Source organism: Trematomus bernacchii, unplaced genomic scaffold, assembly GCF_902827165.1.
Source record: "Trematomus bernacchii unplaced genomic scaffold, fTreBer1.1, whole genome shotgun sequence".
NCBI lineage: Eukaryota > Metazoa > Chordata > Actinopteri > Perciformes > Nototheniidae > Trematomus > Trematomus bernacchii.
This window is the reverse complement of record NW_022987858.1, coordinates 1-23,164: the sequence shown is the minus strand read 5'-3', so window position 1 is coordinate 23,164 and position 23,164 is coordinate 1. Positions and strand designations below refer to the sequence as shown.

Sequence of the window (23,164 nt, the reverse complement as noted above, 5' to 3'; positions counted from 1 at the left end):
CCTGCAGTTCCTCTCTGACTTCCATCTCTTTCTCTCTGCCTGTCTCGTATCTCCCTTACCAAAGCTGAGCTTGGACAGATAGTCTTTTTTATTATATCTGTGTCAGTAAAAAAGAAAACGATGTTATCTCTTCAACCTTTAACTCAAATTATAATGAAAGAAAAACATTGAAACTTTCGTTAAAAGGTCTGACATTGGATTAATTAAATTAACTTTAGCTCTCTGGATATTTTTATCATATTGCTTTCAAAGATTTAGTGTGATCAATATTTCTGGTTAATAGACCCATAAGAAAAAAAGTTCATGACATTGAATAGACCTGGAAATATTCCCAGAAATAAGACAAGGTCATCAAGATTCAGTAATACAGCTTAGTTTAACCCATTTCACACAAAAGACAAGTCAAACTCAATAATTTGAGAACTTCAATTAAGTAGTTCGGAAACTTTTTTTTTTTTTTTTATTGGCCACATACAATCTGAAATGCAAAGAGAACCAAGAATAAAAAACAAATTCATATTGAAGAAACCAGTCAGCTAAATGGATCCATTCCTGTTGGGAGAACAACGTTTAATATAGCCGTTCAGAATAAATGTATATTGCAATACGAAACCCTTACCTTCAGGAATTCACATCTGTGATGGTAAATGGCCCAATGACTGCTTTTTGTACCATTCCATGTTTCTCTGCAAAAATATATATTTTAGTACAAGTCAACCAAACAAGTGTAATACAGCAGAAGTTGTGTACATACCTGACGCAACACTCCTCTGCCTCCTTGACTTGCATTTCGATTCACAGCAGTCACAAAGATTGCTCTGGGCCAAGTTGTCCAGCAACTCCCAACTGAGTTCATGAAGATTGGATGAAAAGATAATTAAAATGCATCTCAACTCTTCCAAATAAAGATTCCTCAAAGTTTGAATAGTTATGAATGGGATCCATCTGTATATTCAGTAGACTGGGCTTAAGCTGAATAAGTAATCTCATGTAAAACAAATTAACCTACAATTCAGATTCTGATATATTGAAGTAATATTTTTACCCATGCCCTTCGACAAAGTGGCAGGCTTTCTTAGTGCTGTCAAGACCATTGGGATCCCAAGCCAAAAGTTTGCAGTGGATAAAGACCTGTTGAGTAGAGGGAAAATATAGGCGGCATGGCATAAATTAATCTCAGTTTCCACAATAAAGCCTTGAATCTGAAAAAAATGTAAAGGCCAATTTACCTCTTCTCCCATAGCAAACGTAAAGGTCTGAAGTGATAGGCGGATCTCCGATGACTTTTGCCTTGGTTCGAACTTTGATCGTGACGACACACTTTCCAAAAGACATCTGTTCGGTTAAAGAAAATGTATTAGCATTACTACCAAGGTTTCGACCAAAATACGTTTTTTTAAATCAATGCTCATTGCCATGAGAGTACCCTTTATTGGAGATTATAGGGTACATGGTGCTTTCAGGGTAAAGCTCTCGTGTGGTAGCTGCTACACATTCCTCAAGAAGCAGCAGCAAGGGCTGATGGGTCTTCTGCACCACACTAGCCATGATGGGGATGATGGAGCCCAGAGGAAAGCGTGTAGATTCAGCAGGGCCTGAGAAGTCGTCTGGGGCAGTAAACAGGAGAAGAGTCATTAAGTTACAAAAGTCAGGGAGAGCTGCCGTTCGTAGAGAGTTTCTCATGTTGTTTACCCACCATTCATAAGGCCAATGTTAAACTGCAGATCTCCTAGACTGTAGGTTTTAAACACCGGGTCATAGATCGCAGCATACCAGTCTTTGGGCCTGCACAAAATAAAGCAGAATGGTAAAGAGAATGCTGCAAAGTGACACTATTGAACTTATTAGTGCAAGCTTGTTTACTCACATTTGCTTTAAGCTCATTTAGTTGGAATGCTGATACAGCATTCCAACTGCTTGTTCGACAGACAAATTCTTTATTATTATTCCGCCGGGTTATTTTGCTGCTCTTCTGCTCCCACATCGCAGAAACTCCGTTCAAACATCAAAACGTTCAGCTCGGTCGTGAATCGATTGCATCCCATAATTCATCACATTTTTAACATGGAAGTCAATGGAGAAACTCTTCAGACTTGAAAAATCTTCATGCCACTTCAACTGCTCCTTCATACTTTCACTCAGAAACCTCATTCCAACTTTCAAATGTTATACATCTTTCTGACATTATTCGTGTAACACAACTTTTAAATCTGATTTGTACTTTTAGAGATATTAAACATTGTTCAGACCTTGGTAAAGAGGCCTTCTTCAGATTTTAGAGTGTGTGATGTCACAGCTAGAGTGGAGGACAGATTTAATTTTGCCTTCATATTTTCTTTTAAACCTGCCATAATTCCCAAACCCTACATTCCTGAGACATAATTTTTCATGAGAAACGTAGGAAAACATCTCGTATCTTGAAAACTGAAAAAAGAAAATTCAGCAAAAAAAATTAAACATAATGCCTCTCGAGGGCATGAAGTGACAACAACATTCAACATGTCTCCATTAAAGCCCATTGTAAATTCAGGCTCATCTTTCCTCACAGCAGCAGCCGCACACCTTTAGTTAATCTGCCAAAAATGCCACATTATTGACCCGAAAGTACACAAAAAGCACACTTCAGATGCTAAGGGTTCTTGAGATGCTTCACGTGTTGAAATTTCACCGATATCCGTTACGGTTCTTCAACAAAACGTTCACATGCAAGAGGTTTATCCCTCATTCAGAACAATGAAAGGCTCTCCTCTCACTGATTACTGCACATCACCATGGAAACCTTTGATCTCTGGGCTCAAGGACAGGTGTTTCATAACGTTGTTAGCTCAAACATAAACACCTGTGTGACGGAACATGATGATGTCATAACTCCAATTGACATGCTCAGAACGCCACCAAACATGACATGATGGTTAACACTGTGGCCCTGAACAGCTCTACATCAAATCTGATGTTGGGTAATGTGGTGTTACTATGGCAACGCATCCCTCACCATAAAACACGATGTTGCTGTAACTCCAATAGACACTGTCCAATCGTCCCCCAATCTTCAGTTGTATATCACCGGTCTATGGCTCAACAGCTCTATGTCAAATCTGAGATCTCACCATATGCCGTTTCCATGGAAACGGGAGATCGTGTTTTATTGCGAGGGATACGCATCCCTCGCAATAAAACACGATGTCGTAACTGATATGAAAATGGTCAAAACACCACCAGACTTCAGATGACAGTTAATGGTCCAGCCCTCAACATGTCTTTGTGCCATTAGTGAATTTTCCTCAAAAGCTGTTGCCATGGCAACGCATCCCTTTCAATAAAACACGATATTGCTATAACTATGAAAATTGTCAAAAAGTGCTAAAACTACACATGTGTGCTAACAGTCCAGCCGTGAAGACATCTACGGGACAGTTTTGAGATTTCTTCAAATGCCGTTGCCATGGCAACACAATGCTCAACATGAAACATGGTTCTCAACTTCAGTGAAAATGCTCCAAACGGCCCAAAACTTCACAGGTTTGGTAACGATGAAGCCATCCACATATCTAAGCATATTATGGGGTGTCATCAAATACCGTTGCCATGGCGACAGATCATTCGCCATCAAGTTAGTTCAATAGTTTGCAGTTCAAATATTCTGCTGCTTTTCCAAGCTTTTTTACTTTCTTTTCTTCCCTTATCACACATTCAAGCCCCCAGTGTTCATGTATCATTTCAATCAAAATTCTTCACTTTCTTCTTACACATTACATTTCAGCATAGCAATTCAGCATCAGCATAAAGTATTCCCATTAGCAATTTCTTCAGGAATTGCATTCTCTAGTTATGAACAGTTACTCCTATGCTAAAAGACAGTCCAAAATAAGTAGACATTAACTACTTCCTCCAAAATGCAAAAAACTAGAGTGTATGATGTTCCATTAAAACTATGGGAAAAACTCAATTGACAATGAATTGGGAAAAACACAGTGTACCTTAGGGATTGTTCTCAGTAAATGGGTACATTTTTTGTTGAGAATACTTCAATAGATAAAGCTAATTTGGGAATAGAACAGAAACAGTCTGTAGATTCCCTAAATCAGTCTCCCATTCATTGTCTATATAGCAGCTTCAGACTTTATACCTGATCACATCACAAGTTTGAGACGGACTTCCATGGTTGGTGGCTTTGAGAGGAAGAAGCTTATTATCAAATTGAACTTTCCCAGGCCATGAAAATGCCACATTTGAAATGTTAGTTAAGGGTGGTGTCACCCTTTAGCACCTTATGTTGTAGTTGGTATGAACACTAACCTCTCATATACACAGACAACTGGGTGGGTGAAGGCCAAATTGTAAGAATCCGCAGAAGCAACGTAGGTCAGATCATTGCTGTACACCAGTGCATCCCCGGTGACCTGTTAGAGAGACAAAGATCCCCCTGAGAGAGCTGTAGGAAATATAGCAGACTCAAAGCTTGGAGGTTTAAAATATATATACACATACCAGTCTCCTAAAGTTACAGTCAGTGAGATCCACATAGAAGTAGGCCTCTCCTGCTGAGAAGCTGGTTGGGAAACAGCTACCCAGACGGAGAAGCGACGTGTCGGCCTGGGGTCGGCTTTCTGTCCACATCAGCGTCACAAAATCTGGCCCACAGTCCACTTTCATGTCTGCAACACAAATAAATTAAGTTTAGACTCAACTATTTGAGTCAAGGATAACAACATGACTTTAATTGTGTCCAGTCTTACCTGCATATACCGCCATGGCAGCTGCCAGACTCAGAAGCAGTGCACCTTCACAAAAGGAAACCATCATGACTGAATGCTTGCTACTGACACAGTGCATGTTCTTATACCTTGTTCCTGAGAGGCATTAATCAAGATAACGTCTTTCACCTGGTGCCTGTCAACAGTCCCAGCTGCAGCAGCTAGCACACTGATTACAGCATGGGGAGCATCCAATCACATTAGTCCTTACACCCAATTCATTTTTATTCAGCTTCATCAGCAGCACAAAATCACTATTTGTTAATCAATTTCAGTGACGTGCGGTGAGGTTCATGGCTGGTGAGGCACTGAGTCAGATTTACAAATATTATATTTTGACCTTAATCGAAATATTCGGTTATTTTCAAAAGCTTTTTTAGTCTGATGCTTCGATTCATTTTAAACAGACCGTTCAACAAAAGGATACCCAAAATCTAAATATTGGATTGTTCTTTCTTGGTAAGATCCCATTTTCATTACAAATGTGGTCTTACCTTGACTTGAAGATGAAGTCCATGCTATCCTTCTGGACAACAATCTCTATTACTGTTTTGTAAAAGTCCTCCTTATCTTCCTGTAGTTTCAAAAGTCTAGTTTATTGTTACATCTACCGTCTCTGCGTAGAATTACAGTAGCAACAAGAACCTGTGGGCTCACGTGCGCCCCCTTCAGTGCGGCAGAGGTTATGGCTGCCTCCCCTGGTGCATTTTCATTGCCGTTGAGACCAGCGAGCCTAAATATCATATATACGTGAAATAAGTTATTTAGAGACAATGGATGGCGAGGATAAATGTAATAAAGGGATCTACATACATTACATTGGTGACCTACAGTGAGATGGGAACAGGCATGCGCTTAGGGTCCGCTTTCCAGCCAGTTTCTGTGGGGTGACGCATTCTGAGGTGAGGCAGATCTCATCTGTGCCTCACCTCAGCCCACAGTAAATGGCTTGAGTGCGCTCACAAAATAAGTGCCCGCGCTACATTAGTGCCCGCGCTCCAGCAAGTTACTGTGGGCTTACGAGAGGCAGAGCACGCCCCTGCCTCACTTGTCATCGCTCCCGTAGCGGAGCTCGGCAAATTTGCTGATTTTGACTATAAAAAGCGATTAGAATCATACATAAATCACACTTACAACACAGATCAGTGGAGACATTTTATTATTTCGTTTTTCTTTAGTTGTTTTTCCGTTACATTGGAGTATGACAGGGGAGGCTCTGCCTCCCCTGTCATACTCCAACTTCAAGTCATGAAAGAAATAGTTTTCATTGAGAATTAAAAGGCGAGTCATTTCTAAACAAATGATCATTTGGGGGAAGGTAGTATTCCTTTATCAGATGTCCGGCCCTATTCAAATGTGTTATTTGTATATCTTTGACCTAATGGAAACTTAAGGTAAGGGAAAAAGGTAACTTTTTCAGTTCATTCAAGTTGTATACAGTGTGAGAAAATATCCACACTCACACACCTGAATATTAGTGTTGCTATGATGTCCTCTTTTAACTGCATAAACACGTGCCATGCAGGCCATCCCTATTGATTTTATATTCATGGCCAGAAAGTAAACTGCTACATTCAACTGCAGGCATTAGTGCCCAGAAAATAAATTCAGATCAGAATTGTCTTTTCAAATGAGGCTCAATGTAAAATGGAAAGTGAAAGAAAGATTCAGGGACTATACTCCAACTCACATGGCCATTAAAGGTTACATTATAATTGACAGTATCTTTCAATGACAAAAGTCACACATAATTAGTAAAATTCTACTGATAGGACAGTAGGACCTTCATATGAAGTAAAGATACTCGTTTTATACTCCACAGGAGTTAACAGTTTTATTTATACAGAGATTATCGACAACTTTAATCTGCATATGGATGTCGTCCACCTGGGCCCTCTGTTCAGTCTCCCCAATCTTAGACTGGACTTCCTGTTGAGAAAATGTTTAGCAACGTTAGTCTTATTTTTTATTTTATTTAACCTTTATTTAACCAGATAAAATCTCATTTTCAATGCTGACCTGGCCAAGAAGGCAGCAACGTTACACATAACACAAACATATAAAATACAGAGAACATAACAAAGAAAACAAAAGACGAAAAAGCAGTCACTACATCGTGCACATTAGGACAATAAAAAAGTACACTACTTGTTACTGCAAGAGCAGCTGGTGGTGAGGACTTCAGACAACTTCAATTTAAAACATGATATAGAGACAAGTGCCCTCAGTTTAAGGCGTGATTGAAGGTCATTCCAAGTCCAAGGACCATAATAAGAAAGACTCCTTTTTCCAGCCTCAGTCCGCACAGTAGGTACCTGGAACCGTATCCAGGCACTGGATCTGAGGTTGTAAGAGTCACAAACTGGGGCAAATCTGACACATATGTAGAGTGGAAGCTTACCTAAAATGGCTTTATACATTAATAAAAACCAGTGCTGCATCCTACGCATAGTAAGTGAGGACCATCCAGTTAGGCTATACAGTGTGCAATGATGAGTCCTATAGGGTGCATTTGATATATAACGCAGTGCAGCATGGTAAAGTGGGTCAAGTTTGGCAAGTTTTAAAAAAAACTTCAAGACAAATACCATAAATAAATAAATACTCATTAACCTTGGTCAGCAATGGAAACATCTGATGCATTGTGGGCATTTTGTTGCGATGGATCAATTATGATCAGGGGTCCCAACACAGAAATGTGCCTGAAGCCGTTGGATTCTGAGGTGGAAAAAACCAACAATAATTTCATAATGATGGTATGATGTTTCTATAAAAAACTAAAACTGGTAAAATTATAAATATCAAGTTAATGACCAAAATATATATTTCCATCTACAGTGCAGAAAAAGGTTAACATTTTACAAAGGCTCAGGGCTTTTTTTATTTTATAAATCTCATTAGGTTGGCTAATCATTTGAGTGCCCCTCCTTTTAAAACAAATATATTGTTATTCTCAAATATTTTACAATTATCATTAGTCACAATTGTTGTCTATACTTTTAGTTAGCAGGAGATCATTTTTTATAGATATATAAAAGCACAAAACTGATCAAAGTACATGCATTGATGTACTTCAAGTTGGATATGTTGTGCTAAAAAAAGCTAGCATCCTTGGCTAATGGTGCATACTTGTTGCACATGGCATCAGTTGCATTCATCATATTAAACTGCTGGCAAGAACATTTTCACATACTTCCAACATGTCAAACTCTTCCCTTACCACTCATTTCCCTTTACATAGTGGCAAGCTTTCTTGCTCTCACTTAGAACTTCAGGATCCCATGCGAGCAGTTTGCAGTGAATGTACACCTGAGGAGCACATGAAACATACATGTTTGCTAGGAACCAAATATTCTTTAGAGCACTTTACATTTACCCCCTCACCTCGTCGCCGAGACCAAACTTGAAGGACTGCAGGTAGAGGATGATTGCAGACGAGTGGTACCGAGGGAGAAACCTGGAGTTTCCCCCTTCACACTGTCCAGGAGACACCTGAAGAAATTCAGATAAGCGATAAGGACTAAACTCCAGAAAACAATGAAAGAAATCAGAGACTGGATCTCACCCCTTATTTGTAATGATGGGGTACACATTGCTGTTAGCCTGCAGCTCAGGCGTAGTGGCTGCCACACATTCCTCCATGAGCAGCAGCAATGGCTGATGGGACTTCTGCTCCACTGTTGCCCATATTGGCATGAAGGAGCCCAGGGGGATGACATTTGTCTCCGCTACCCCTGTTATTTTTTCTGAAAAGGGGAAAAGTAAAAACGGCTTAGTGTGCATTTTTTGAGTGTTTTGCCTTTGGGAGCATGAGCCCTCACCATTTAGGAGCAGCATGTGGAACTTCAGCCCTCCTCGGCCTTCGGCAACACCTGACCCCGGGTTCAGGAAAGGAGGAGACCACTCCTTAGGTCTGAAATATATTAACAACATTTATCCCATATATCAGCTTTAAACTTGAATTTAAATAAGAAAGCAACTCCTACCTTGGATAAACACACTCAATGGGATACACATAAGCTGCAGGACTCGACTTTGGTCTGGGCCTGAAAGTCAGCTCATTTTTGTAGAGGAGATTTTTCCCTTTCACCTGAAGAATAAAAAGAAGCTCATTATGACATTGAAAAGGCTGAGAGATATTTTGGTGAAACATGGCAGTTACATTACCAGTCTTTTAAAATTGCAGTCAGCTAGTTTGTAGTTAAACTCAGCTTTCCCCTCTCCGCTGGGCAGAACATTAAACCTAGATGGCTTGCAGTTTCCGAGGAAGAGACGAGCTGCATATTGCCGCAGCCTCGAGGGGATCGTCCATGTGATGCTTATGGAGTCTTTTTCACACTGTACTTTGATTTCTGCAAAAAAAATCATTATATATTTCCCTACATTCCCCAACAAAAGCAGATGTTTACATACATGTGCTAAGCATACCTGCATTGGCAACAGTCGTTGCAAAAAGAGTCACGACTATCACACCTAGGTAGAGTTGAGTCCCCATGACTGAATGATCTGGATCACACAGGAAGTGGCACAATTTGTAGACTCCCTGCCAAATTAGCTGAACGAGCAACACCTGTGTGAGAGCAGGGCAGCATCTGTCTACTTATACTGGGATGCCATTTCACATACTTGCAATTTCATTGTAGAGTTTTCATTTGGATAATTTCTAGTGCACTTATTCAAGTACATTTTTATTTATCTGCCCAATTGCTTCTTTTTTTTTGTATTCTACTGAATTTATTTTTCAACAATTACCTGATTATTTTACATACAACACTATTTATAAAACAATACAACAATTCAGATTAAACTACTTAAAGGCAATTTTCTCAAATCAGCCCAACGATAACAAGCTTCCAAGTCAATATACCTACGTTAGTAAGTCAGAGATGTGCAATTACATTTAACTTTTTGTTTTAAAACATTTTTTTATAATTGATTATGGGAAGTGCCCTTTTTCTCACTTGAGCTCCCGTCCCCCAAAATGTCTGTGCACGTCCCTGGCAACAGTGGAGCAGAAGTCCCATCAGCCATTGCTGCTGCTCATGGAGGAATGTGTGGCAGCCACTACGCCAACCCTGTCTCCTAAAAATTACGTTCCCACAGAACTAAACTGCATTCTCAATTACGTTTAGCTAGAAACGTATTTTCTCCCACGTTACGTTTGTTATGAACATATCTTAAATATGTTTATTCTCTACATATCTTTGCCATTTATTGTCTTGCTTATAATAATGATAATAGTAATTTATAAATATCATTTTAGAGCACACATTTGAAATCGAGAATCGGGCTCGATATATGGTTAAATTAAAATCAGTAGGCGAGGCTTATTGCACTGTATATATATATATATATTAGGGCTGTCAAGTTAACGCGTTAATAACGCGTTAACGCAAAAAATAAAAAAATAAAAAATTAACGCCACTAATTATTTTAACGCGATTAACGCATGTGTATTTTTTGTCCTCGGCCGCCGTAGTTTCAGAGCGCATCGAGTGTAAAATACCATCGACAAGCTGATGCTGACAGCCCCGCTCCTGCCACCCGCTTGTGGCAGACCACACTACCACGCTCACTGGCAGGCCCGGACTGGCCATCGGGAGGACCGGGAAGGAGTGTGTATGTGTGGCGCGACTCGCGCGAGCGAGGCACACCTTACGTGTTGTTGTTGTTAGCATCTGGTGCTAGCTAGCTGCGCTGACGGATATAAGGAGCTGTTTCAATGACATTTCGCCGACAACTGCGCCGAGCACTTGACTTTATGCAGGTAGCCAGACAGTGGGACATTGTACAAAAAGTCAGCACACTCAGCACGGATAGTGCGCGCTACATGATTGCAGCGTCCAGGCAGCTCCCATTCGAGCATATATGCCTTGAGCTGCACATAGCTCCAACGATCCATCACAGTGTCTCTACACACACACACACACACACACACACACACACACACACACACACACACACACACACACACACACACACACACACACACACACACACACACACACACACACACACACACACACACACACACACACACACACACAGTATTATTGTATGAGAGAGGTTCCAGGTTGAATTGAGGTGAATATTTGTAATGTTCAGAGGTTGTTGTGTTTAATATTCATGAGAATATTTGTCATTGTTCAAATGATAATAAACAAACATATAAAGCATATTTGTCCACTCATATGTTGATAAGAGTATTAAAAACTTGAAAGATATCCCTCTAAGGTACATTTAGAACAGATAAAAAATGTGCGATTAATTTGCGATTAATCGCGATTAACTATGGACAATCATGCGATTAATCGCGATTAAATATTTTAATCGACTGACAGCCCTAATATATATAATATATATATATATATATATATATATATATATACAGTGCAATAATTCTTTCATGCTAAATGAAGCTCTGTTGCTTGGATATCACTAGATCCTGTTACAGCGTAATATAAAAGTACATAACGATTGATGTGTAAATTAGCATAATTACTAGCTAACCGCTAGCTGCTAACTGCCGCCTCGTTAATATCAAATCTATCATAACAAACATTACCATGCTGTCATGAACGTGCGGTGCTGTTACGTGTACGCAAATTGACGTGCTTGATGTGAACGAGCATTTTGGGGGGCATGGTTAAAGTTGCGCATGCGCTATGAGCGCACATACGGGTACTTCTCAGGCATGCCGGGTAATCTGTGACGTTTCGCTCTCTCAAAAGTTGGGCCATTTTATCATCATGCGCGAATGAGCAACTCTCATAGGAATGAATGAGGCCCCGCCTCCCACGCTGTATCCAGTTCTTATTATACATCCATGGTGGCTCCAGGCTTGATCGCCGTTCAAATGACAGCGTTGGTTTCCCCAAAAGTGGGCGGGGCTGTAAAGTGACGGTGTGGCAGTGCGCCAAGGTTACGCCGAGCGTCAAGCTCTTTGAAATGGAACGAAACCACGGCAGACGTTTTCGTTTTTCCCAAAATTAGAAGTTGACATTATTAAACTGTGTACAGCCCTGGAGGTTTAGGCGATAGGAAACAAATTGGTGTGTACAAATGTAAAACATGTAGGCTAAGTACTAAATGGGTGAAAATCGCTTGTATCCATAATGGGCAGCATTAAAGGTGGGGTCGGTAATTTTGGAGAAACCAGCTCGAGATCGCTAGAATTTGAAAATACACAGCTGGAAAAAATCTGCCACTTCCTTACAGAGCCCCTCCTCCAACACACACGAACGCGCACATGACCAATGAGGGCACGAGATAAGTTTGTGCGCAGATGGAAGGCTGACAGGCAGGTAGGCCATCCAGTTATTTTAGCCGGGCCGGCTAAAATGATTGGTCGTGCTTTTTACAGTACCACGGCTTCCACAGATTAACATTTTTTTATGGATTTTTTGTCAAAGCACTTAAGATATTCATTGCTATCGGGATGTTAAGAGCATTCCATGGAATATAACAAAAAGTGTATCTCGAGCCGGTTTCTCAAACTTACCTACCCTACCTTTAATATCTTTGTACATCCAGCACTAAACTGTTTTATTGTAGAGATCACTTACAGTATCTTCTTGATTTTTTATATTCTATATTTCTATCATTGACCTTCTACTTTCCCCCTATTTTGTATGTACTCTTAATATTTTTTTTTAGCCTTTGTTTCTGCTAAAAGAGGTGTCGACCAGCTAGGGCAACAAAGAAAATCGGCAAAATAGAGTGTGACGATTAAAAAATAAATGAAAAACATCTAATTTTGACAATAAAAACCGACCAATAGGCGCGGTAGACCATTTGCTTGGCACTTACGGGTATTTCTCCACTGGTTGGGCCATGTTAACAATACCGTGTAACTGTCACGTTTGAAGGGACGAAACCGTGACATATTCACATCTCCCAGCATGGTAGGTCGTCACATGTTCACGTCTTGCCGTGATACCGGGTTGAGGCTAACTCTACCTGTTGTTTAGAGCCCTCATTCTTACAGCAAACATACCAGTCTCCATCGAGGAGCACAAAAGCAACCCACAGCAGACCAACTAAAAAAGCCTTGAGAATGTGAAGGAAATAAAAACACCAAGGAACTTCGTGGCATTTAGTGCATGAGCACCAGTTTCTACAGGCACTTTGAAAATAACTGTTTGTCCACAGTGTGAAGAAAGTCATTATTAAAGGGCCCATGTCATGGCCATTTCCACTGATCATAATTACATTGTTGAGGTATACTAAAATAGATTTATACTGTGCAATTTTCCAAACTCACATTGGTTTCGCATACAGCATCTCTGTCAAGCATGTGTATTCAGCAGTATTCACTTTCTCCACTAAACGACTCGTTGGAGCTCTTGCCCCCCCCCTCCCTGTGAGCCTAGTGTGCTCCGATTGGTCAGCTCGGCCACTCGTTCTGATTAGTCAACCACCAGATAGGCTGCGCCCATGTCAGTGCTTTTCCCGGCTGCTCTCAGCGTAACATCAGTCTTATCATGGCGTCGGTACAGCGGTATATTTTATATACATATATATTTTTAACTGTTGTTATAGAAGAGTGTGACGGCCCCAGGGCCTTTGTCTTACGATGGGGTGGAGCTGAAGAGGCTAATCAGCACGATCACGGACACCTCCGGACACTACGGCCCCAGTCTCTCTCCAAAGCGGCTGCAGGAAGACTAACTCTGCGATCCTCTCAACCACCTGTCTCTGCATTTACCACAATAAATGTGCCGTGGTTTTGTAAACTCGTGTATGTCTCCTTGTCTTTCCGTTGTGGCCTACGAGCTACTCTCATAACAAAGAGTAAGTTATTTTTACCCGTTATAAACTACTACTGTTTGATGAGAAATCAAATCATGGTTTGCTATATATGAATTCAGGGAAGAAAGGATAGGCCTACTAAGTATTTCCATTAAACTTTATTTTTAGAAATGTACAAAATGAACATAAATATACATATATATACACACGGTATATCATCCATTCCTCCTCCTCTTGCCTGCGCACAGCCGGTGCGGTGCGGTGCCTTTTAGCACGAGGTCTCAGTAGTAGTAGAATCCCTTCCCCGTCATGGATTGTCCGCCAGGATCTGGCTGGACGAAATCAAATGCAAAACACAAAATATTAGAGAAACTTAGTTGTTTTAGATTCGTTAGTAGTAGTTGTGTAATGAACAGCTTGCCTGCTAATATGCTAACCTAGCTTTGTAAGGCCATCTGCTGACATTGTAGTTGATATATTTAAACGCTAGCAACGTAGCATCACAAAAATGTTTTTCTGACCAAAACTAGCTCTAGCTCCGTGTGTTAGATCGCTACGCCAGCTATAATGTAATTACGTTTCGCGACTGACCGGCAAATCACCCGCAGTATACTGTCAATAGGTATTTTGTGTGTGAATGCAGACATTCTCCTGCTATGAGATACATGTATGCAAGGCCATCTGCTGATATTAGAGTTGATATATGGAAACTCTAGCAACTTAGTTAGCACAGTTAGCACTGTGTCAATGGCTTAGCAGTCCAACACAGTTTACACATTTAAACAGTCTTGTTTGATAAATACACAAATAACAATGCAAACTTACAGGTTGCATACCCAGATCTTCCCCTGCTCCAAATGGTCCAAACAAGCTGTGCATATCCGGCCTCAAACTGGGCAATGTTTTGGAAGCTTTCGTCTGTGAAATGCCGGTTCTTCGAACCTCTGGAGGAGGAACACGCCGCTGCTGGTGTGGCCATAGCTCTTCGGGATTGGTCCATTTCGTTCCGGGTACCGCATGACATCATGCGGTACCCGGAAGAATCAAATGGGCAGTGACGTATCTCCAACGAGGCGTTTTGGGGAGGTATTTTCTGTGTTAGAGTTTTACTCGCTACAGGGTGTACTTTGAGGGTTTTGACTCTGCACACCGTTTACATGCATAAAAACCTTCATAACACACAAGGGGACGGGTAATAACCGGAAAAGCATGACATGGGAGCTTTAAGACTGGCAGAACAATGAACGAGTCGCAGCCTGAGTGTTGTGGTTCGCAATCGCACGCAAAGTCCTTTTCAAGCAGAATATTGTAGGTGAACTCTACCATGATGGCGGATATGGTACCCAGCTTCCCAGAAGCTATTCTCTTCAGGGTGCTTTCCATCTGTGATGTGCAGACGGCATCAGCTGGCAATTATCCTCAATACTGAGTTATGTTCTCATTATTATAGAGCTTTCTGTTTCTGCTGGAAAAACGTTATTTTCACCGCCCTGATAAAACGTTATCAGGGCGGTGAAACTCCTGGTGTCTGTGTGCAGGCCCGTATCCAGGATGTCGTAAATACCGAGGTCCAAAACATGCTAGTGGCTAGATATCTGTTAAGTCCTGTGTGGGGCCGCAAATTGGATAATATATTGATTTCAAACCATGTCAGTGGGCTGCAGCATAAATGATATTTGAAAGTGTAATGCATGAGAGTCAGTTGATTGCTACCAATAATGATCCACATTATAATCTGGACATGAAGAAGAGGCTAACATGCTCACAAAACATTTGAAAAGTAATCTCTCCGTCTTCTTTCTGTTCATTACTCTCTCTGTCCTCAACTCATCACTCATTAACTGTATGCTCCTCCTTTGTCGCTCCTGCCAGTGTATTCAAAACAATTCAGTAATTTAGTTCATGTCACTTAGCAGATAGATATATGGGGTTATTAAGCCTACATAGTTTGTGTTGAACAGAAAGTCAATGCAACCCCGGGCTCAGAAGGCTGTCCCTGCAGTTCCTCTCTGACTTCCATCTCTTTCTCTCTGCCTGTCTCGTATCTCCCTTACCAAAGCTGAGCTTGGACAGATAGTCTTTTTTATTATATCTATATCTGTGTCAGTGAAAAAGAAAACAATACATGTTATCTCTTCAACCTTTAACTCAAATTATAATGAAAGAAAAACATTGAAACTTTCACCTCTTAAGCCCTGAGCCTGTTTTTCAGGTCTCAGGCTCGAAAATGACATTCCCCGAACAAATGACCATATCTTCCCTTCTAAAAGGGTTAAATTAATAATCTTTATTCTCAAAGTAATGATAAACCTGTGAGTTGGATGTAGAAAAGTCAGAATCAATATAGATGTTTTTTATTTTAAAGACAATTCAGATTTTACATAGTAAAAAACTGTAAATTATAGTGTCCGTCCAAAAATTATTTTTTACTTATAGTGAAAACTACCCTTGGATGATGGGTTAGTAGACTAAAAGCTTTAGGAATCCAAAGTACAACATATAATAAGTACCCTGTATCAAGATTGATGCAAAACAAGTGAAATTTGACCTTTTTAGAGAGATTTAGCCAAAAAACCCCACTTCTGGGGTCATTTGGGTGGATTTGACCTATCTCTGGCCCCCCTTTGCTCGATTTTGATGAATGAAATCTCTTTATAACCGCTAGAGCCAATGGAATCGAGGGAAAGTTATATACACACCAAAACGTTAACAAATAAGGAGTGAGAGTGACGCGTTACCAAAACCGGAAGCTGCATACACTCCATGGCTACCATTAGCAGCTAACTTTTCCGCTCTTCCGATCTTTGCATAAAAAATGGAATTATGGATTATAAATAATTTTTCCAAAGGCACAGGTACATTATCAACCGATGGATCAACAGTTGTAACATTTTTTTCTTTTCGTTTTAATGCCATTGAACACGTCTTTTGACCTAATTGACAGCTACGGTGAGACGATCTGCCGTAAAAGCTCCGTAAAGGTACGTGTTGTGATGTCTGTGTTTGCTTCCCCTGTCGCAAGTTCGGATCGCTCAGTGATGATACTATACCTAAATAATCAGTGGAGTCTCAGCTTTAGTCGGCTATATTGTATGTGCAGCTACGATAAGTAATAAGGGTATTTTTATCTTGAATTGTGTGCCGCAGTGCGTTAGAATTTTTTTCGCTCAGGGGTCATTTAGACGCTTCTTATGAGACTTGTGTTTTGTTTTGGTAAAAATGGTTCATATCTTCAGTTAGCTGAGATTCTTCCCGTTAATCTGGTGCTACACATGAATAGTTTCATAAATGTTAAGAAGCCCTGAGACATTATCTCAAAAACAAAACGGTGGGAGGGGTCCAATGGGGGGACCGCCGTGCTTAAGAGGTTAAAAAGGTCTGACATTGGATTAATTAAAGGGGACCTATCATGCAAAATGCACTTTTGTACGTCTTTTATACATGAATATGTGTCCCCGGTGTTCCAGGGAACTCACCAAGTGTCAGAAAACACAACCCTCTCTATTTTCCTCCATACCCAAATCTCTAAAAAAAGGGGCTGCAACGGATCTGATAAAAACTGATCCAGATTTGAACACTTTCCTGACGTCAGGACAGTGGCGCTACGGCTATTGGGCCAACTCCACCAATCAGGAGACAACCACGGCATTGCCGTTCGAAAGCGCTGGAGATGCTGTAGTACATATGCCAGGCCTCTAGATGGTGCTGTTGCTCACAGAATCAACCCTTGCTAAAACAGATCTAAAAAATGTCAAATTGAGCAAAATGAGGCATGGCTAAAATGCATGATCTGTTTGGTATTTAAAAAAAAAAAAAAAAAGTATAAATATGCCTTATATAGGTACTATATTTTTCAAATATAGCATGATAGGTCCACTTTAAATTAACTTTAGCTCTCTGGATATTTTATCATATTGCTTTCAAAGATTTAGGGTGATCAATATTTCTGGGAAATTGACACATAAGAAAAAAGTTCATGACATTGAATAGACCTGGAAATATTCCCAGAAATATGACGAGGTCATCAAGATTCAGTAATACAGCTTAGTTTAAAGTAAACCTATCATGCTATATTTAAATGATATATTGTAGGGCCATACCTATATAAGACATATTTATAAGTTTCTGTTTTTCGAAATACCAAAAAGATCATGGATATTAGCCATGCCTCATTTCGCTCCGTGCTGTTTGCTGTCTACGGGTCTGATTCTGCTGACCACGCCCCCCTGCAGGAGAGGTGAGATGTGCTCTGATCAGCTGCTGGGCTGTCAGAAGAGGGGGAGAAAAATAGATCTCCATCCTCCGTGTTTTATTATATAGAGTCGTTATTCATTTGTTTTAAAGCTCAATAAATAAGACCTTTGACAGGCACTTTTCTAATTTTGTCCGGAAGATTTAAACTTTAACGGACATCTTGACCGGCAAAATAAACTGAAACTCTGCCGCACGGTCCCCTCGTTCCTTGGAAGAGGCGGAGAGGTGGGTGTTTGTCATCTGCCGGTGGACTAACCGGAGAGAATTACAGTGCTTGCCTCGACGGGGAGGGATTGCATTGAATTAAAGCAGCAGAAGGAGCAAACGCTTGCCTCGGGGAGGGAGAATAAACAGAAGGGTAACCATGGTAACCAAGTCTTCTTTGCTGCTTTTGTGGCAGACTACAGCACCACTTACAGGCCTGGCATATGTACTACAGCGTCTCCAGCGCTTTCGAGCGGCAATCGCCGGCTGTGGCCCAACCCCACATTCCCCTGATAGGTGGAGAGTTGGCCCAATAGCCGTAGCGCCACCGTCAGTAAAGTGTTCAAATCTGGATCCGTTTTTATCAGATCCGTTGCAGCCCCTTTTTTAGAGATTTGGGTATGGAGGAAAATAGAGAGGGTTGTGTTTTCTGACACTTGGTGAGTTCCCTGGAACACATATTCATGTATAAAAGACGTACAAAAGTGCATTTTGCATGATAGGTCCCCTTTAAACCATTTCACACAAAAGGCAAGTCAAACTCAATAATTTGAGAACTTCAATAAAGTGGTTCGGAAACATTTTTTTATTTTTATTGGCCACATACAATCTGAAATGCAAAGAGAACCAAGAATAAAAACCAAATTCAGATTGAAGAAACCAGTCAGCTAAATGGATCCATTCCTGTTGGGAGAACAACGTTTAATATAGCCGTTCAGAATAAATGTATATTGCAATACGAAACCCTTACCTTCAGGAATTCACATCTGTGATGGTAAATGGCCCAATGACTGCTTTTTGTACCATTCCATGTTTCTCTGCAAACATATATATTTTAGTACAAGTCAACCAAACAAGTGTAATACAGCAAAAGTTGTGTACATACCTGACGCAACACTCCTCTGCCTCCTTGACTTGCATTTCGATTCACAGCAGTCACAAAGATTGCTCTGGGCCAAGTTGTCCAGCAACTCCCAACTGAGTTCATGAAGATTGGATGAAAAGATCATTAAAATGCATCTCAACTCTTCCAAATAAAGACTCCACAAAGTTTGAATAGTTATGAATGGGATCCATCTGTATCTTCAGTAGACTGGGCTTAAGCTGAATAAGTCATCTCATGTAAAACAAATTAACCTACAATTCAGATTCTGATATATTGAAGTAATATTTTTACCCATGCCCTTCGACAAAGTGGCAGGCTTTCTTAGTGCTGTCAAGACCATTGGGATCCCAAGCCAAAAGTTTGCAGTGGATAAAGACCTGTTGAGTAGAGGGGAAATATAGGCGTCACGGCATAAATTAATCTCATTTTCCACAATAAAACCTTGAATCCGAAAAAAATGTAAAGGCCAATTTACCTCTTCTCCCATAGCAAACGTAAAGGTCTGAAGTGATAGGCGGATCTCCGATGACTTTTGCCTTGGTTCGAACTTTGATCGTGACGACACACTTTCCAAAAGACATCTGTTGGGTTAAAGAAAATGTATTAGCATTACTACCAAAATACTTTTTTTTAAATCAATGCTCATTGCTATGAGAGTACCCTTTATTGGAGATTATAGGGTACATGGTGCTTTCAGGGTACAGCTCTGGTGTGGTAGCTGCTACACATTCCTCAAGAAGCAGCAGCAAGGGTTGATGGGTCTCCTGCATCACACTAGCCATGATGGGGATGATGGAGCCCAGAGGAAAGCGTGTAGATTCAGCAGGGCCTGAGAAGTCGTCTGGGGCAGTAAACAGGAGAAGAGTCATTAAGTTACAAAAGTCAGGGAGAGCTGCCGTTAGTAGAGAGTTTCTCATGTTGTTTACCCACCATTCATGAGACCAATGTTAAACTGCAGATCTCCTAGACTGTAGGTTTTAAACACCGGGTCATAGATCGCAGCATACCAGTCTTTGGGCCTGCACAAAATAAAGCAGAAGGTACAGAAAATGCTGCAAAGTGACACTATTGAACTTATTAGTGCAAGCTTGTTTACTCCTACGGACAAATTCTTTATTCTTATTCCGCCGGGTTATTTTGGCACTCTACTCCCACATTCCAGAAACTCCGTTCAAACATCAAAACGTTCAGCTCGGTCGGGAATCGATTGATATTACTTTTCTCATTCATAACTTTCATAGTTCCCGAGATATATCCCATAATTCATCACATTTTTAACATGGAAGTCAATGGAGAAACTCTTCAGACTTGAAAAATCTTCATGCGACTTCAACTGCTAACTGGTCCTTCACATCTTCACTCAGAAACCTCATTCCAACTTTAAAATGTTACACATCTTTCAGACATTATTCATATTAAACAACTTTTAAATCAGATTCATACTTTTAGAGATATTAAACATTGTTCAGACCTTGGTAAAGAGGCCTTCTTCAGATTTTAACATTAGTGTGTATTGCGCAGCTCGTTAAGGCTAGAGTGCGTGATGTCACAGCTAGAGTGGCAGCTTGAAATTCATATACACATATATACACACATATACATATAAAGGGTGACACCATGTGTATATATATATATATATATATATGGTGTCACACTTTAGCACCTTATGTTGTAGTTGGTATGAACACTAACCTCTCATATGCACAGACAACTGGGTGGGTGAAGGCCAAATTGTAAGAATCTGCAGAAGCAACGTAGGTCAGATCATTGCTGTACACCAGTGCATCCCCGGTGACCTGTTAGAGACAAAGATCCCCCTGAGAGAGCTGTAGGAAATATAGCAGACTCACAGCTTGGAGGTTTAAAATATATATACACATACCAGTCTCCTAAAGTTACAGTCAGTGAGATCCACATAGAAGTAGGCCTCTCCTGCTGAGAAGCTGGTTGGGAAACAGCTACCCAGACGGAGAAGCGACGTGTCGGCCTGGGGTCGGCTTTCTGTCCACATCAGCGTCACAAAATCTGGCCCACAGTCCACTTTCATGTCTGCAACACAAATAAATTAAGTTTAGACTCAACTATTTGAGTCAAGGATAATAACATGACTTTAATTGTTTCCAGTCTTACCTGCATATACCGCCATGGCAGCTGCCAGGCTCAGAAGCAGTGCACCTTGACAAAATGAAACCATCATGACTGAATGCTTGCTACTGACACAGTGCATGTTCTTATACCTTGTTCCTGAGAGGCATTAATCAAGATAACGTCTTTCACCTGGTGCCTGTCAACAGTCCCAGCTGCAGCAGCTAGCACATTGATTACAGCATGGGGAGCATCCAATCACATTAGTCCTTACACCCAATTCATTTGTATTCAGCTTCATCAGCAGCACAAAATCACCATTTGTTAATCAATTTATTATCCTGTATGACTACCTGAAATTCTTATTTAAAACACTTTAAGGATGATAGTGCATGGGTTGTCTTACTGATGTTTTGATTTAGTTTTGCTGTTATATATATATTAACATTAATATATGTATACGTTGGGATTCTTTGTTCAACTTCAAGTCATGCAAGAAATAGTTTTCATTGAGAATTAAAAGGTGAGTCATTTCTAAACAAATCATTTGGGGGAAGGTAGTATTCCTTTATCAGATGTCCTGTCCTATTCAAATGTGTTATTTTTATATCTTTGACCTAATGGAAACTTAAGGTAAGGGAAAAAGAAAGAAAAATTCAGGGGCTATACTCCAACTCACATGGCCATTAAAGGTTACATTATAATTGACAGTACTTGACAGTATCTTTCAATGACAGAAGTCACACATAATTAGTAAAATTCTACTGATGGGACAGATGGACACAGTTGAGGACAGTAGGACCTTCATATGAAGTAAAGATACTTGTTTTATACTCCACAGGAGTTAACAACAGTTTTATTTATACAGAGATTATGGACAACTTTAATCTGCATATGGATGTCGTCCACCTGGGCCCTCTGTTCAGTCTCCCCAATCTTAGACTGGACTTCCTGTTGAGAAAACGTTTAGCAACGTTAGTCTTATGGCAAGTTTTGAACAAAACTTCAAGACAAATACCATAAATAAATAAATACTCATTAACCTTGGTCAGCAATGGAAACATCTGATGCATTGTGGGCATTTTGTTGCAATGGATCCATTATGATCAGGGGTCCCAACACAGAAATGTGCCTGAAGCCGTTGGATTCTAAGGTGAAAAAAAACAACAATAACTTCATAATGAAAAAGACTATACACTATATAATAAAAGCATACAAGTTAGCATAAAAGCGATACCCCATTCGTCTCCTCTCTTGGAGCGAGTGTTGCAGGTCCTAGAACAGCAGTCACACATGGAGCTCTGCATGGGGTCATCCAGGAGTTCCCATCTGAGGAAGCAGCAATCGTTAAGGCTCAAATACATCAGCATGGCTTTAAAACATTTTGTATACACAGAAGAAAAAAGCCGTTATAAAAATGGTATGATGTTTCTATAAAAAACAAAAAAACTGGTCAAATTATAAATATCAAGTTAATGACCAAAAGATATATCAAATCAAATCAAGTTTTATTTATCTCGCACATTTTTAAACGATTTTTGGTCTAGCCAAAGTGCTGTACATATAATAAAAATACCCTACAGTAAAGACACTTTACAGCAAATACAACACCACAGTTTGTGCAGAATATCAGTATGAGAAAACGACAACCTCTGTCCTTAGACCCTCACATCGTACAAGGAAAAAGTTCCGGAGAAAAACCCACAGTTTAAAGGGAAAAATGGGAGAAACCTCAGGGAGAGCAACAGAGGAGGGATCCCTCTCCCAGGACGGACAGACGTGCAATAGATGCCGTGTGTAAGAGATAATACATTTTACAGTGTAGGTAGACCGAATGTTTGGAAATGCATGTGTCTATAATAAGAAGATGAATCCACGAGGATGTCAAAAGCAATCCTGTGGGAGCCATCAGGGAAGTAGCATGACGAGACCCAGGCAGGACTGCAGAGACAGGCCCAGCCACGACCCGAAGTCCACGACTAATCCAGAACTCAGGATAGAGGATCCAGGACACAGGACCACAGCAAGAGGATCAGCCTCGACTCCAGATCCCGGCGTAGATATAGACACAAAACAAGAACATTTGGGGGAGGCTGGGTTAATCGGAACATGAGAATACACAGACACAGACAGACAGAAGGAAGAACAAGCACTCCCTTAGGATAGGTTGAGGGAAAAGGGTAGCAAGTAAGAGTTAAGATATTATATTATATAATACATATATACATAT

General features: G+C 40.4%; 2 protein-coding genes and 1 pseudogene across 2 annotated transcripts; all 3 read right to left on the bottom strand.

Moving 5' to 3' along the window:
- Positions 1–421: 421 nt before the first annotated feature.
- Positions 422–4,854, bottom strand: LOC117469120 (zona pellucida sperm-binding protein 3-like). Its single transcript, XM_034113500.1, has 10 exons — positions 4,737–4,854; positions 4,489–4,655; positions 4,297–4,400; positions 1,697–1,785; positions 1,427–1,607; positions 1,230–1,335; positions 1,046–1,131; positions 755–846; positions 620–686; positions 422–552 (listed from the first exon to the last, which is right to left on the bottom strand). The coding sequence occupies exons 1-9, from the start codon at positions 4,831–4,833 to the stop codon at positions 622–624; spliced, it is 987 nt and encodes a 328-aa protein (XP_033969391.1). The 5' UTR covers positions 4,834–4,854; the 3' UTR covers positions 422–552; positions 620–621.
- A 1,704-nt stretch (positions 4,855–6,558) lies between these two features.
- LOC117469121 lies at positions 6,559–9,331 on the bottom strand (annotated as a pseudogene).
- Positions 9,332–18,526: 9,195 nt separating this feature from the next.
- On the bottom strand, positions 18,527–21,076 carry LOC117469119 (zona pellucida sperm-binding protein 3-like). Its single transcript, XM_034113498.1, has 10 exons — positions 20,980–21,076; positions 20,732–20,898; positions 20,542–20,645; positions 19,780–19,868; positions 19,510–19,690; positions 19,325–19,430; positions 19,141–19,226; positions 18,850–18,941; positions 18,715–18,781; positions 18,527–18,647 (listed from the first exon to the last, which is right to left on the bottom strand). The coding sequence occupies exons 1-9, from the start codon at positions 21,074–21,076 to the stop codon at positions 18,717–18,719; spliced, it is 987 nt and encodes a 328-aa protein (XP_033969389.1). The 3' UTR covers positions 18,527–18,647; positions 18,715–18,716.
- Positions 21,077–23,164: the final 2,088 nt, after the last annotated feature.

Bases quoted from the DNA above. Each gene is read 5' to 3' on its own strand.
- LOC117469120 (XM_034113500.1), bottom strand. From the start codon at position 4,833: ATGCACTGTGTCAGTAGCAAGCATTCAGTCATGATGGTTTCCTTTTGT. The intron at 4,656-4,736 runs GTAAGACTGGAC...TTTGTGTTGCAG, and splicing joins TGCCATGGCGGTATATGCAG to ACATGAAAGTGGACTGTGGG. The intron at 1,786-4,296 runs GTTAGTGTTCAT...TATTTTGTGCAG, and splicing joins GTTGTCTGTGTATATGAGAG to GCCCAAAGACTGGTATGCTG.
- LOC117469119 (XM_034113498.1), bottom strand. From the start codon at position 21,076: ATGCACTGTGTCAGTAGCAAGCATTCAGTCATGATGGTTTCATTTTGT. The intron at 20,899-20,979 runs GTAAGACTGGAA...TTTGTGTTGCAG, and splicing joins TGCCATGGCGGTATATGCAG to ACATGAAAGTGGACTGTGGG. The intron at 19,227-19,324 runs GTAAATTGGCCT...TCTACTCAACAG, and splicing joins CGTTTGCTATGGGAGAAGAG to GTCTTTATCCACTGCAAACT.